The 14,606-nt window shown below is 40.2% G+C and overlaps 1 protein-coding gene across 1 annotated transcript in view; it reads left to right on the top strand.

The window, feature by feature from the left end:
- Positions 1 to 14,606, top strand: part of hk2 (hexokinase 2) — a 42,155-nt gene that overhangs the window by 18,064 nt on the left and 9,485 nt on the right. Inside the window, exons 8-11 of the mRNA XM_078285426.1 lie at positions 7,506 to 7,667; positions 8,370 to 8,603; positions 9,990 to 10,294; positions 13,714 to 13,862. Of these exons, the coding sequence (XP_078141552.1) occupies positions 7,506 to 7,667; positions 8,370 to 8,603; positions 9,990 to 10,294; positions 13,714 to 13,862 (850 nt within the window). The remainder of the gene's footprint in view (positions 1 to 7,505; positions 7,668 to 8,369; positions 8,604 to 9,989; positions 10,295 to 13,713; positions 13,863 to 14,606) is intronic.

Raw genomic sequence — 14,606 nt, 5'->3', positions numbered from 1 at the left:
ACAAAGACGGCAAGACAGTTATTTACTGTAGTGAAATGGCAGGGGAGTAGGTCATCTTCACTAGTGGGGGAGGGTGACTGTTGTGTAGCTGCCTCATGACCACTGGTATTTAATAAAAGCATATCTGCACTTGCAGAAAATGGTTTTCCAAATCAGTGCTGCTGAAATGAATATGTAGCAGCGTAAAAAATGGTAACATGGTTTGCAACATAGTTTATATCAAACGCATTAAATGCCTCATGCTGAAGTGTATGCTGTGTAAGTTAGGTTACTAAAGAGGCAATGTAGGAGAGCTGAGAGGAAATGGAAAAAAGACAAACTCAAGGTATCTCTTGTCACCCTTAAAAGTTTGATGTTGGCCTATCAGCATGCAGTTAAGGAAGCAAGGTATTCCTATTTCTCAAATTTGATTGTTAAGAGCTGCCACAACCCCAGGGTCTTATTCCAAACAATCAACTCAGTAGTTAGTCCTCCTCCTAGTCAGCATATGGAAGCATCCACTGAGAAATGCGAGCAGTTTCTCCAACACTTTTTAAGTAAAATTGATGACATAAGGCTCCAGATTGCACCGGAATCCAGAAACCTCTGTATCTGTACTGAACCCTCTGCCAATATGACTCACTTTAAACAAATTTCTATGCTGGATTTGGAGGAGATAATCTCTCAATTAAATTCATCTACTTGTCAATTAGATATCATCCCCACTAGGTTTCTGAAGGAGGTATTTCAGACAATTGGTCCAAATATTCTTTCAATTACTAACTGCTCATTGTCTACTGGCTCATTCCCCTCCAGTTTTAAACATGCAATAGTCCGACCTCTCCTGAAGAAACCTACACTTGACCCTCTCATTTTTAATAATTTTAGACCAATTTCGAACTTACCTTTTTTATCAAAAATTTTAGAAAAGGCTGTTGCCTCACAATTAATTTCATTTATGAATAACAGTAACATCTTTGAGCAATTTCAATCAGGATTCCGTGCCCAGCATAGCACAGAAACAGCTCTTATTAAGGTCTCAAATGACTTATTGCTCGCAGCTGATTCTGGGGCCTGTTCAATTTTAATCCTGCTTGACTTGAGCTCTGCATTTGATACAGTCGACCACGGTATCCTGATAAAACGCCTGGAAAACTGTGTTGGCATTAAGGACACTTCTCTTGCCTGGCTTCGCTCCTACCTCTCTGACAGGTCCTTCTCTGTTGTAATGGGAGAAGTCTCCTCATCCCCAGCCCCCCTCTCATGTGGTGTTCCCCAAGGTTCAATTCTTGGTCCTTTATTATTTTCCATTTATATGCTTCCCTTGGGACAGATCTTCCGCAAGTATAATATTAATTTCCACTGCTATGCAGACGACACCCAGCTATATGTCCCGCTTAAAAGCGGTGCAACTGATAACCTCTCACGTGTTATGGCTTGTCTCTCGGATATCAAGTGCTGGATGTCACAAAACTTCCTCCGACTTAATGAGTCCAAATCTGAGGTCATTCTATTTGGCTCTCCTAACTCGATTTGTGACTGGCAAAAGAACCTAGGGAGCTTATCCTCCAATGTTAAACAGTCCGCCCGCAATTTGGGAGTAATCTTTGACTCCGAGCTCTGCTTTGACAAACAAATCACTAAGGTAGTTCAATCATGCTTTCTCCAACTTAGAAACATTGCAAAAATCAGAACTTTCCTGTCTCAAACGGACCTTGAAAAAGTCATCCATGCATTCATTTCATCGCGACTGGATTATTGTAATTCCCTGTATTCTGGGCTCAGCCTAAAGGCCATCTCCCGTCTCCAGCTCGTACAAAATGCAGCAGCCAGACTTTTAACAAATTCCAAGAGACAAGACCATATCACACCCATCCTCGCCTCTCTTCACTGGTTACCTGTTAGGTATAGATGTGATTTTAAGATTTTACTGATTACGTTTAAAGCCTTACATGGCCTTGCTCCTACTTACATTTTAGATTTATTAGCTCCATATGAGCCTAGTCGCTGCCTGCGTTCCTCAGGTTTGACCCTCCTGAATGTTCCAAAAGCCCGCCTTGTCACAAAAGGAGATCGGGCATTTGCTGTTCGAGCCCCGCAGCTGTGGAACTCCCTCCCTGAGGATCTTAGGCTAGCAAAGTCATTGCATTCTTTTAAATCGCTTCTTAAAACCCACTTTTACAGGAAGGCTTTTTCATAGTATTTACAGTATTTCTGTCTGTTTTTCATTTATTTTTATCACTTTTATCTTATTACTTTTATTATAAACTTTGTTTTATTTGGTGTCTATGCTTCATGTTTTATTTATTTTTATCTTATTTATGACAATGTTGGACTCCTGAGTATGTTGTACTCTTTTATCATGTTTTGTAAAGCACTTTGTAACTTTGTTTTGAAAAGCGCTATACAAATAAAGATTATTATAAGTTGTTGTTCATCTTGTGAAAACAGCTTTTGTGAGTGATGGATAGAAACTAGAAAAGGTTAAATTTTCTGAAGAAAATTTGTGTGCTTGCTTCAGCAAGAGAAGGCTGAAGACAGTTGAATTTCATTACAAAGAGCTTAAATGTCTGTACATTTTGAGTATTTCCATCTGGTGTTTGAAGCAGTACTTAGCTGAAGTAATAGTTGTAGTAGTAGCAATGTTAGAAGTAGCAGTATTAGAAGTAGTAGTAGTAGTAGAAGTAGCAGTAGTAGTACTATTAGCAGTAGTAGTGATAGCAGCGGTAGTATTAGCAGTAGCAGTAGTAGTAGTAGTAGTATTAGAGGTAGTAGTAGCAGTAGAAGTAGTAGCAGTATTAGAAGTAGTAGTAGTAGCAGTAGTAGTGGCAGCATTAGAAGTAGTAGCAGTATTAGAAGTAGTAGCAGTATTAGAAGTAGTAGTAGTATTAGAAGTAGTAGCAGTATTAGTAGTAGTAGTATTAGAAATAGCAGTAGTAGTAACAGTATTAGAAGTAGTAGTAGTAGCAGTAGTAGTGGCAGCATTAGAAATAGTAGTAGTATTAGAAGTAGTAGCAGTATTAGAAGTAGTAGTAGTATTAGAAGTAGTAGCAGTATTAGAAGTAGTAGTAGTATTAGAAGTAGTAGCAGTAGTAATAGTAGCAGTGTTAGTAGTAGTAGTATTAGAAATAGCAGTAGTAGTATTAGAAGTAGTAGCAGTAGTAATAGTAGCAGTATTAGAAGTAGTAGTAGTATTAGAAGTAGTAGCAGTAGTAATAGTAGTAGTATTAGAAGTAGTAGCAGTAGTAATAGTAGCAGCATTAGAAGTAGTAGCAGTAGTAGTAGTATTAGAAGTAGTAGCAGTAGTAATAGAAGTAGTAGTAGTAGTAGTAGTAGAAGTAGTAGCAGTAGTAATAGTAGCTGTATTAGTAGTAGTAGTATTAGAAGCAGTAGCAGTAGTAGTAGTAGCAGCATTAGGAGAGAGAGAGAGAGAGAGAGAACATTATTTATTTTATTTGTTTATTTTGTAGTAGCAGTAGTAATAGTAGCAGTATTAGTAGTAGTAGTATTAGAAATAGCAGTAGTAGTAACAGTATTAGAAGTAGTAGTAGTAGTAGCAGTAGTAGTGGCAGCATTAGAAATAGTAGTAGTATTAGAAGTAGTAGCAGTATTAGAAGTAGTAGTAGTATTAGAAGTAGTAGCAGTATTAGAAGTAGTAGTAGTATTAGAAGTAGTAGCAGTAGTAATAGTAGCAGTATTAGTCGTAGTAGTATTAGAAATAGCAGTAGTAGTAACAGTATTAGAAGTAGTAGTAGTATTAGAAGTAGTAGCAGTAGTAATAGTAGCAGTATTAGAAGTAGTAGTAGTATTAGAAGTAGTAGCAGTAGTAATAGTAGTAGTATTAGAAGTAGTAGCAGTAGTAATAGTAGCAGCATTAGAAGTAGTAGTAGTAGCAGTAGTAATAGTAGCTGTATTAGTAGTAGTAGTAGTAGTAGTATTAGAAGCAGTAGCAGTAGTAATAGTAGCAGTATTAGGAGAGAGAGAGAGAGAGAACATTATTTATTTTATTTGTTTATTTTGTAGTAGCAGTAGTAATAGTAGCAGTATTAGTAGTAGTAGTATTAGAAATAGCAGTAGTAGTAACAGTATTAGAAGTAGTAGTAGTAGCAGTAGTAGTGGCAGCATTAGAAATAGTAGTAGTATTAGAAGTAGTAGCAGTATTAGAAGTAGTAGTAGTATTAGAAGTAGTAGCAGTATTAGAAGTAGTAGTAGTATTAGAAGTAGTAGCAGTAGTAATAGTAGCAGTATTAGTAGTAGTAGTATTAGAAATAGCAGTAGTAGTAACAGTATTAGAAGTAGTAGTAGTATTAGAAGTAGTAGCAGTAGTAATAGTAGCAGTATTAGAAGTTGTAGTAGTATTAGAAGTAGTAGCAGTAGTAATAGTAGTAGTAGCAGTAGTAATAATAGCAGCATTAGAAGTAGTAGCAGTAGTAATAGTAGCAGTATTAGAAGTAGTAGTAGTATTAGAAGTAGTAGCAGTAGTAATAGTAGTAGTATTAGAAGTAGTAGTAGAAGTAGTAGCAGTAGTAATAGTAGCTGTATTATTAGTAGTAGTATTAGAAGCAGTAGCAGTAGTAATAGTAGCAGTATTAGGAGAGAGAGAGAGAGAGAGAACATTATTTATTTTATTTGTTTATTTTGTAATGTGTAGGTATGTAGATCTTTTAAAAGACATGTTTATGTTGAAATAAATATACCTATACAAGTAGTTATGTCTCTCGTTGTATTGGTTTGCCCTCTTATGGACATAATGCGCAAAAATACATATTCAAATGGTTCGAACCTATGTGTTTTTTTAGAAGGAATAATCGAACGTCATTTTTGGCCAATTTTGACAGCCCTACTGGCCAGTGATGGTGAAAATGTTTCAGATTTGGCACAATGGGAGTTAAGGCGGTGGAATATGTTAAGATAAACTTATTTGTCCCGAAGGAACTTTGTCTTGGACAAATGATGCCTGTTGTGCATATTGACAAACATTCAGTCAGAGACACTTACGTCAAAGGCGTTTGGACAAATGGTTATACAGTTGTATCCCCCCAAGGCATAGTAAACATAATAATATGAATTCCAACCTAAAACCAGACATAATTCAGAGATAGCTTGCACAAGCATCCTGTGTACAGATAACAGCAGGAGGAGGTGGAGGGAGTTTGCATCAACTTGTGTCAACAGCAGCAGTGGCATGAATGATCAGCAGTGTGAGCCGGCAGATTATAAAGACTGCCTCATTGACTTGTTTGAATGTGATTGGTTCTGCCTGAACTAACGCAATGCTCCATTTTCCAGGAAATGAGTGGGATCTACTATGATTTTTTTCCCCCGTCTGACAATTGCCTTTTCAAACATCCCACATGTAAGCAAGTACAACAAACAGTATGAAAGAAGTGAAAACTAGCTTAGTGCCGGGTTTTCTGCGGCTTAGATTAAACTGTCTGTGCCTGTCATTTGATCGTGCGTTTGTTTGATGTGACCCGGCTTCCCGGCTGGGTGGAGTTCTCCACTTTTTATGTGATCGGGCTCGATCGATGTCCAAACATCACCCAGCCGGCAAGCTTTGGTGTATAAAATGAACCGAACCAGTAGCGTAAAAGTGTTGGTGAGGGCCTACGTGTCTGGCAGGCATGGTACAAAGGCTTGTGCGTGCGGGCGGGTGCGGGCAGGTGCAGCACAAAAAGCAGCAGGAGCGGCCTTGAAAAAACAGGCCTATGCAGAACTCTAGTCTGGGCTTTAGAGGGTTTTAAAGTATCAAACCCAAGTATAACAATTATACATTCAAAATTGACAATAATTCCCAAAATCAATAACAGAAATCAAGAAGACCCAAGCCAACCGACATACAGTAGGCCTATAAATGATTTTAGTCTCAGAAGGGGTGAATTTTGAAGTGCAAGACAACCACATTGCACACCCTCCCCTAAAAAAAACCCATACAAAATAAAAGAGGCTATGTTGACCCTCACACACAGATAGGTAGAACTGTTTCTACTGGTCAACCCATCAGCATTAAGTCCTTAATTGGATCAGGTGCGCAAGAGTGGAGCTGGAACAAAAACTTGCAGGACGAGGGTAACTTGAGGACTAGATTGGGAAACACTGCTCTAGACATCCAGATATCAGGTGGTGTTTTTTTTTTTAAGTCAAAAGTATAGAGTCTGCTCAGTCTCAACAAAATGCTTCTGGTAGAATAAAAGTCTCATTGAATTCATATTTATCCACCATTTTTTATTCTGTGATTCATTATCCAGCAGAATCCTTTGTGTCATTGTCCTTGAAGACAAGACTGGATGTTTTTCTGCATGAACTACTCAGTTTGTCGAGTTCAGTGTTGCCTGAGACTAACCCCTGCTTCTGTGCCATGGCCACGCAACAGCTCAGAGTGACTTATTTGTAGAGACTGAAATTAATGATACATGACTCTGTCTCTCAAGGTCTCTCTGACAATGTCAAACATGTTTTCCTACACTTTTGTTACACTCCTACACAAGGGAAAGATATTGAGGAAATTGTATGAGCATTATTATGGCTTCCTTCTAAAGGTCCATTAAGCCATATTTCTATCGCCAAAAGAAACGTACACAACAAGGTTACGAAGTTACGTTCGTTCCGCAGGTTACTCACGGTTTGGCGTCCAGCGGTAGTCCAATTGATGAATAGATAGAAAGGCAACGTGTGTGTGTGTTTGTGTGTGTGTGTGTGTGTCAAACTACGCTATAGTGACCAAAACAGGATATGCCGCGGCAACTTAAAAAAAACTTAAACTTTCACTTTGAACACGTAACTTAGCTTAAAACCCGTTGAAAAACTATTTCGGCTCTTGGCGTCCTGAAGCCGCATGCACTGTGCACAGCCGGTACTAATGACCATCACGCCATCAACGGATGCTAATTTATCAACAATTCAATGTCGAGGTTAGCCACATGGGGCACATATACCAACCACACAGTCTAACAGAATACTTCTTTATTTGGCTCCTACAAACATCATACCATAAAGCAAGGAATCTCTGTCTGTATGTGTGTCCTTCGCATATCTCAAGAACCGTTTGTTCAGTCTACTTCACACTTGTGGGTGTATTGCTGGTGACCCAAGGACGTGCAGTGTTGAGTGTGAAGTTGTTTGGATGCGCAGTTCTCGAGAAAGCTGCAAGCAGCAATACCGGAGGCCAAGCAATCGGCCCGTTCCGAACAGGCATGTTTTGAACGGGCACTGCACTAGTAATAGAAAAGCTATTGAGACCTACCTTGACGACCGTGCCGGAGGTAGAAAACAGCCTGTAAAAGCCCAAAACATAATAATTTACCATAATGTAATAACTGCCCATAATGTAACCATAATGTAATCTAACCCTAACCCATAATGTAATAAAATCAAATGTAATAAATCCATTAACATAAAAATCCAATAAAATCTTGAACCTGTAATGCAATAGTTATACCTAAAACCATAATCCTGATTATTTTTCACTAAATATAGAGATCACGATTAAGTTGTTTTATTGCTCTCTTTTGCATGTTGGTGTGCAGATTTGAGAAGATGATCAGCGGGATGTACATGGGGGAACTGGTGCGTCTGATCCTGGTGAAGATGGCCAAAGAGCAGCTGCTGTTCCAGGGCCAGACTACACCAGACCTCCTCGCCACTGGACACTTCCACACCAGCTACATCTCCGCCATTGAGAACGACAAGTGAGTTTTTGTGTGTGTTTTAGGGTTAGACCAGTATTATGCTTTGCCGGTATGCTAGGCCAATATTGGCCAGTCTGTGTTGCCCACTCCCAATATGATGGTGGTGAGGATATGATTGCAGCTAGTGTCAGAGGTTTCAATCTGTAAAACCTGCCTCACCCTGCCTTAAGGAGCTGCCAGTCCACCTAAAAATTGAATTAGCATGAGTTTTAGTGTCCCATGGACTAAATGTTGTTTCAGAAGCTTTTTGAAACACTGAATCCTTCTTCTAATTATTTGATTTTTTTGGAACGAAAATTGTGAAATTTGAATACATAGAATAATATCAGTACAAAGTATCGGCTATCAGAATTGGTATCTGCCTTCAAAAACCCATATCAATTCAACCTCTGTGTGTGTGTGTGTGTGTGTGTGTGTGTGTGTGTGTGTGTGTGTGTGAGAAGGTTACACAATTCAGTAGTGGCAGTAGCTTGAAAGCCACAGAAGCAGGCTTGTGACTTGAAGATTGCCTGGACTAGCTAGAAAGGAGAAGTGGTTTAGTAACACTTTCCTTGCTGCAACAGTCACAGTGTTCTTGAGCAAGACCGTGATCCCCCAGCCGCTCCAGTGGAGCTGCTCACGGGTCAACAAGTCTGAATGTCTGAACAAATTTCACTTTGTTGCACAGCAGTTCAATTGATTTGTGTTCTGCTTTGCTTGCAGGGACACAGAGGGTCTGGTGAGCGCTGAGAATGTTCTCCGGAGCCTGGGCCTGGACCCGTCGCCTGAGGACTGCGTAGCCACTCAGCGGGTGTGTCAGATAGTATCCACGCGCGCCGCCCACTTGTGCGCCGCCACTCTAGTGGCTGTCCTCCGGCAGATCCGGGATAACAAGGCGGCTGAGAGGCTGCGCACCACCATTGGAGTGGACGGCTCAGTTTACAAGAACCATCCACAGTAAGTGATGCTGCCTGAGTTTAGTGCGTGATGTGAACCGTGCTGCAGATATGCACGCTTAGCTGTCCCAGCCCCACGCTTAGCTGTCCCAAAGATTATGCTACAGTGTGAATGGGTTCAAGACTGGAGACTTTGGCCCGACACGTCTTTTTCAAACATGTTTGATTTTGTTGGCGAATCTGGTCGGGCTTGTGTAATGTGAAGTGGTCCAAGACTGAAATCTGACTGACTCTGGCAATAGCCAATGGGAGTTTAGCTCAAGGGGGACGAAAAAGAGAATGAACCGGAAGAGAAGCATGTTTAACAACAATGCTCATTCACACAGATTAATTTCTTAGTTGTTTTAACAGTGAACCGTCACACACATGTGTGACGGCCATCTTTGTCCTGTCGCGTAGTGTGAACAGCTTCCCGATGGGAAGACTAGTCTTTTAGTCTGTCCTGCCCTCGTCAGGCAAGATTTGAACAGTCATGTAGTCTGAGCTAGGCTTAAGGCTAATTTATGGTTCAACGTCAAAATGTCGTCGTAGTTGCACCGTAGCTGTCTGCAGTGTCAGCGTAGCTGCCGCCATAACTGCGCATAGGGCGACGCAAGACCACAAGAACTGTGAATGGTCTGCTTGGGCTGCTTTCCACTGATAGTGAAGACAACATGGAGCAGATCGAAGAGAGACCACCTTCTCCTCTGATGTAATCTTCTCTTTTTTAATAATCATAGACAGATTAGCTCTTCCTCCTCATCTAACAAAGCCATTTCCAGTTCCAGTTCCCAGTATCTACAAATGGATTTTGGGATTTTCTTCCATTCTTCCTTCCACATTTGCTCAAGCTCGGTCAAGTTGGATGGGGAGCATTTTTGAATGAATGAATCTTTAAGTAATTCCAATGATTTTCAGTGGGATTCAAGTCTGGGGTTTGGCTGGGCTGCTCAAGGGCTTTTACATTCTTGTTGTGAAGCCATTCCAGTGATGATTTGGCTGTATGCTTTGGGTCATTGTTCTGTTGAAACATAAAATGTTGTCCCATTCTAATCTCATTGGCACTGAAGCAGGTTCTTGTCAAAAATGTGCCTGTAATTGGCTCCATTCATTGTTCCCTCTCTCCTTACAAGTCTCCCAGTCCCTGCCCCCCCAACACCTTGAATCTGCCACCCCCTTGCTTCACGGCAGGGGTGGTGTTAGATGAGATTTCAGTATTTGTTTCATCAGAGCACAGAATCTCCAGGCTGCTGTCATGTGCCTTTTTGATTCCTTTTTGGTCCCATGTGATGTGAGGAAATTGGGAATTAAATAAAAGCCTTTCTGTAAAAAAAAACCTAGTGATTTCAGAAATGATTAAAAAATATCGCTGATTTTAACGATGACCTTTCCTCTCCCCATTCCCAAGGTTTGCCAGAAGGCTCCACAAGATGGTGCGGCGGCTGGTGCCGGACTGCGATGTGCGCTTTTTGCGGTCACAGGACGGCAGCGGGAAGGGCGCAGCCATGGTAACAGCGGTGGCCTACCGCCTGGCCACCCAGCATGCCGAGCGGCAGCGCATCCTCGACACCCTGCGTATGAGTCACGAGCAGCTGCTGGAGGTGAAGAAGAGGATGGGCGAGGAGATGGTGCGGGGCCTGTCCAGGCAAACCCACCAGCAGGCCAGTGTCAAGATGCTGCCCACCTACGTCAGGTCCACGCCAGACGGAACAGGTAGGTTTGAGAGGAGAAAGGGGCGGGCCATATTGGCTGTCATTCATTCAAAGAGGGTAGAGGTCTAAAACCTGCTCAGTAGACACACAGTCGCTGCAGGAAGTTCTGTCCCTACTAGGTTTTATTAAAAATTGGATAGTCAGTCAGTGTTGTCCACCACCAATATGACGGATCTGATGCAGTGTTTATGGTTCATTATGTATTCATTCATATATACATTCATCATTACATTCATTATATACTTGATCAATGCCACTCTATAGGAAGCCCTTAGCCTGAATTGATTCTAATGAGACATTTAATTCGATCCCACACATGCATGAATATGTTATTATTATGATTAGGATTATTGTGATTATGATTGTGATCATGATTATTATTATGATTAACACTACCAGTCAAAAGTTTTTAAACGCCTGATTAAATGCATTATGTTTTTCATTCTCTTGAAGCCATTTTGATCTAAAGGCTTCTGCTTAAATGCTTGAAATTAGTTTCTTAGACAAATATAAATAGTGAAGTTGATGCCTATGTATGAATTTCTTTCCGAAGCCTTTGCCTTTCCATCAAGGCAAAGGGCGGCTATAGAATCCAAAATATAAGATAGTTTTGATTTTTTTAACACATTTTTGGACACTGCATAATTCCATTTGTGTTAATTCATAGTTTTGATGTCTTTTCTATTATTCTAAAATGTGGAAAATAGTAAAAATAAAGAAAAATGTCTAAAAAAAAAAAAACTTTAATAACTTTTGACTGGTAGTGTATATTGGCACAAAATATCATCTGTCAGCTGCATCAATTCAAAAATGTTCAAAAATATATCAGCCCATGGGTATAAACCCATTATCCGTCAAACCTTCCTCCCTACCAAGCTGGATGCTAGAGGCTGATTATGGATTTCTCAAGGCTGATCCAGAGGGGAAAAAAGCTGATTGTAGTAGGCTGATTTTTTCTCCCTATTTTTTTTAATGCAATCATAAGCTCTCAATCAAATGTAAAATCTACTCTTTTCTACTGTATACTGTAGCATGCAGTGCGTGGAAACAAAGCGATACCGTCACTAGTGAGGAGGGAGTGCTGCTGTAAATGGAGCATTTTCTTTCTGATTCATCTTGTGGTTCAGATTTGAAATCCCCCAATCAAACCCAGACATTGAATATCTATAGACTACTTTTCACACTATTGTGAGTATCACCTGAAACTCTGTAAACTTTTTAGTGACACATTATAGTCACTTGAAAGTGAGCCGAGTATCAGCATCAGACTATCCAAATAAACTGTGAACAGTCTTTTTAAAAGTAGCATAAACGACCTGCTCAGCTTTCAAAACAAGGCCAGGTTGGCTTACAGCTGCATCCACTGCTTGGGCCAAATGATGGCCATCAATATTTCCGTTCACCATGTTTTTGTACATCATGTAAATTCTGAGTGCTTAGCAACTTAATGACGCTGCCTACCCTAATTTTAGTTTTAGTTTATATCTGGCAACCAATAAAACTCAAAAGGTTGAGCGCATTCTGATTGAAGCACAGATGGTCACCTACAGCTGGATACAAAACCTAGCTCACTAGGCTAGCACAATATAACATTCAAACATACTACCTCCCAAACACTGATATATGCCTTTTTCCCTGATTAGTTAGGTCATTCATCATTCATGTCGCACAATATTGTAGGTTTTATCTTTTTTTTTTGTCTTTTTTTTTGTACTTAAAATCCAAGAAAACTGTAACATCACTGAATTTGTAGTGTACTGAATTTGCTCAAACATTTTCAATTTAGTACCATGAAACCAGCCACTGATTAACAGGCACCGAGGAAAATAATTGCCTTGAAAGTGTAGGAAAAATCCTGCTTACACTTTAGTGAGCATACTGTGAACTGTGATTGATGCAGTAATCAAAAATATTAATAGTTCCAGCATGCCATGTTTGTGTGTCTTGTCGTTTTGTCAGTTTTTCTTGTACACACATGTTTTGAGCTAGCAAGTAGTGAGAGTAGTCTTTGTTTGAGTGGACACTTTCCACAACAATAGTTCTTTTTAGTTGTCTTTCTCAGGCGTGTGAATGTTGGATTGATTCTTTGTGTGTGTGTGGTGTGTGTGTAGTGGCGGCTACAAGTCTTGGCGTTCATTTGTTTGCATGTGGATGTTTGCTTGGCTCGTGTTTATCTATTGTGCAGCTCTGGGGGCAACAAAAGAAAAAAATATAAAATTACATCTCTATCAATTCCCAACTATGCTGCACCACTCCGCACACATTGCCAAAATAGATCACATGTAGCCAATAGACCATACACCACAACAAATTATAAAGTAGACAACGACCGGCGAACGCATCCAAACATCCAAACACATCCAAAGCCGTAATTCAATACCATACGGTACAAAGTAGCCTAATTAACTAGTGGGAAAATAGATCATTTCCCAGTAGACCAGAGGTCAGCGCATGAAAAAGCTATAACCATGCTGTGCAATACCTCCAGATAAATTCCAATTGAACACACACACACACAGCTGTCTTACCTAATTCAGCAGTAAACATCTATTGGTATCAATGAAGATTATTCACCTCTATCACATTTCACCATACTACGCATGAACGAAAACGCAAGCCCCAGCTAAATAAATTAGTTGTTTACTAATTTAAAGACACATCTGGATCTCATGCCGCTGTTTGTAGCTTACCAAGACCCTACACTTAACGCTATTTTGCCTAAATCAAATAAGCCTCTGGTAGAAAAGAAGATACTGATATTAATGTGAGACACTCTCGTTGACTCCCAACAAATATCTGGTTATTTTTTCCAATTTTTATGTATACTCAAAACAAAAAAACAGTGTAACATCCTTGAATTTGTAGTGTACTGAATTTGCGCAAACATTTAAATTTAGCATCATGAAACTGCCCACTGATTAACAGGCACCAAGGGAAATAATTACCTCGAAAGAGTGGAAGAATTCTGCTTACACTTAGTGAGCATACTGTGAACTGTGATTGATGCAGTAATCAAAAAGTATTAATAGTGCCAGCAAACCGTGATTGTGTGTTTTTTGTCGTTTGTTTCCTTGTTTTTTCCTCCAACAAATGCCTCAATGTGTCTTGTACAGACGTGTTTTGAGCTGGTGAGTAGTGAGAGTAGGCCTGTAGTTGTTATTCTAAGGCCTTTACACACCAAGAGCGACACGAATAAACGTTTGGAAAATTCCGAATAATTCGCAATAATTTTTTTCGCATGAGTGGACACTTTCCACGTCAATATTTCAGTCCTCCTTCTCAGGCTAGTGTGAATGTTGGATTGATTCTTTGTGTGTGTGTGTGTGTGTGTGTGTGTGTAGGGGCGGCTACAAGTCTGGGCATTCATGTGTTTGTATGTGGGTGTTTGGGGGGCTCGTGCTCATCTGTTGTTCTCATCAGAGCGCGGTGACTTCTTGGCTCTGGACCTCGGCGGCACCAACTTCAGGGTGCTGCTGGTGCGAGTGCGAAGCGGGAAGAAGCGCAGCGTGGAGATGCACAACAAGATCTACGCTATCCCACAGGAGACCATGCAGGGCACAGGCGAAGAGGTAAAGCAGCACCAGAGGTTACTGTTATCTCGGTTCAGTTTAAGCACTACATTTCCATGGCCTGTCAAAAGAAATAAAGAAGCCCACCTTGCATATTTTATATTTAAAAAAACTGTATGATTTGGTTGTGCAGGGGTAGCATGTTTTTGGTAGCTGTCGGTTATGTCTCTTTTGGCATCTTTACATTTTTAGACTAACTAGAACATTTCAATTTGTGGACTGGAAAATAAAATACAAAAGCATAATTTCAGTTGAGTTGAGGACACACACATACCTGTTGGAGGCAGATACATTATTTTGGTAGCAGTTAACCTTGTGAGAGATGAATAGAAAACGGGCGGTGCTCTACAGTGCAATCAAAACTGTTGTGCAAGCACAACTCGTAATTATAGTATTAACAAGGTTTCGAGATGAATACCTTCTTTTGTGTCAGCCCATTTCTGCTTTTATAAGTTCAGGTTTGTGTTTTTTATATACCCCTTTATCACAAGCATGTCTCAGAGGACTTTACAGAGAATTAACTAGATCTAACTTATCACAAATCAGTGGTGAACAAAATAATATAGGACAAGCATAGCGAGAAGCACAAGACAGACAAGAGCAGATTTTAGCAAGACAGTCTACCTGTTCTACGTAGCCGAACCTACCCGGGACCACCAGCCTTAGACCCTTTTATACACTTATTCATTCCCTAAAAGATGAGGAGGAGAAGGGATGTACTTATGTCATTTACTATATTTTGTG

This window comes from Centroberyx gerrardi, chromosome 8, assembly GCF_048128805.1.
Source record: "Centroberyx gerrardi isolate f3 chromosome 8, fCenGer3.hap1.cur.20231027, whole genome shotgun sequence".
Lineage (NCBI taxonomy): Eukaryota > Metazoa > Chordata > Actinopteri > Beryciformes > Berycidae > Centroberyx > Centroberyx gerrardi.
The sequence above is the reverse complement of the archived record's forward strand: the minus strand, read 5'-3'. Positions and strand labels throughout refer to the sequence as shown.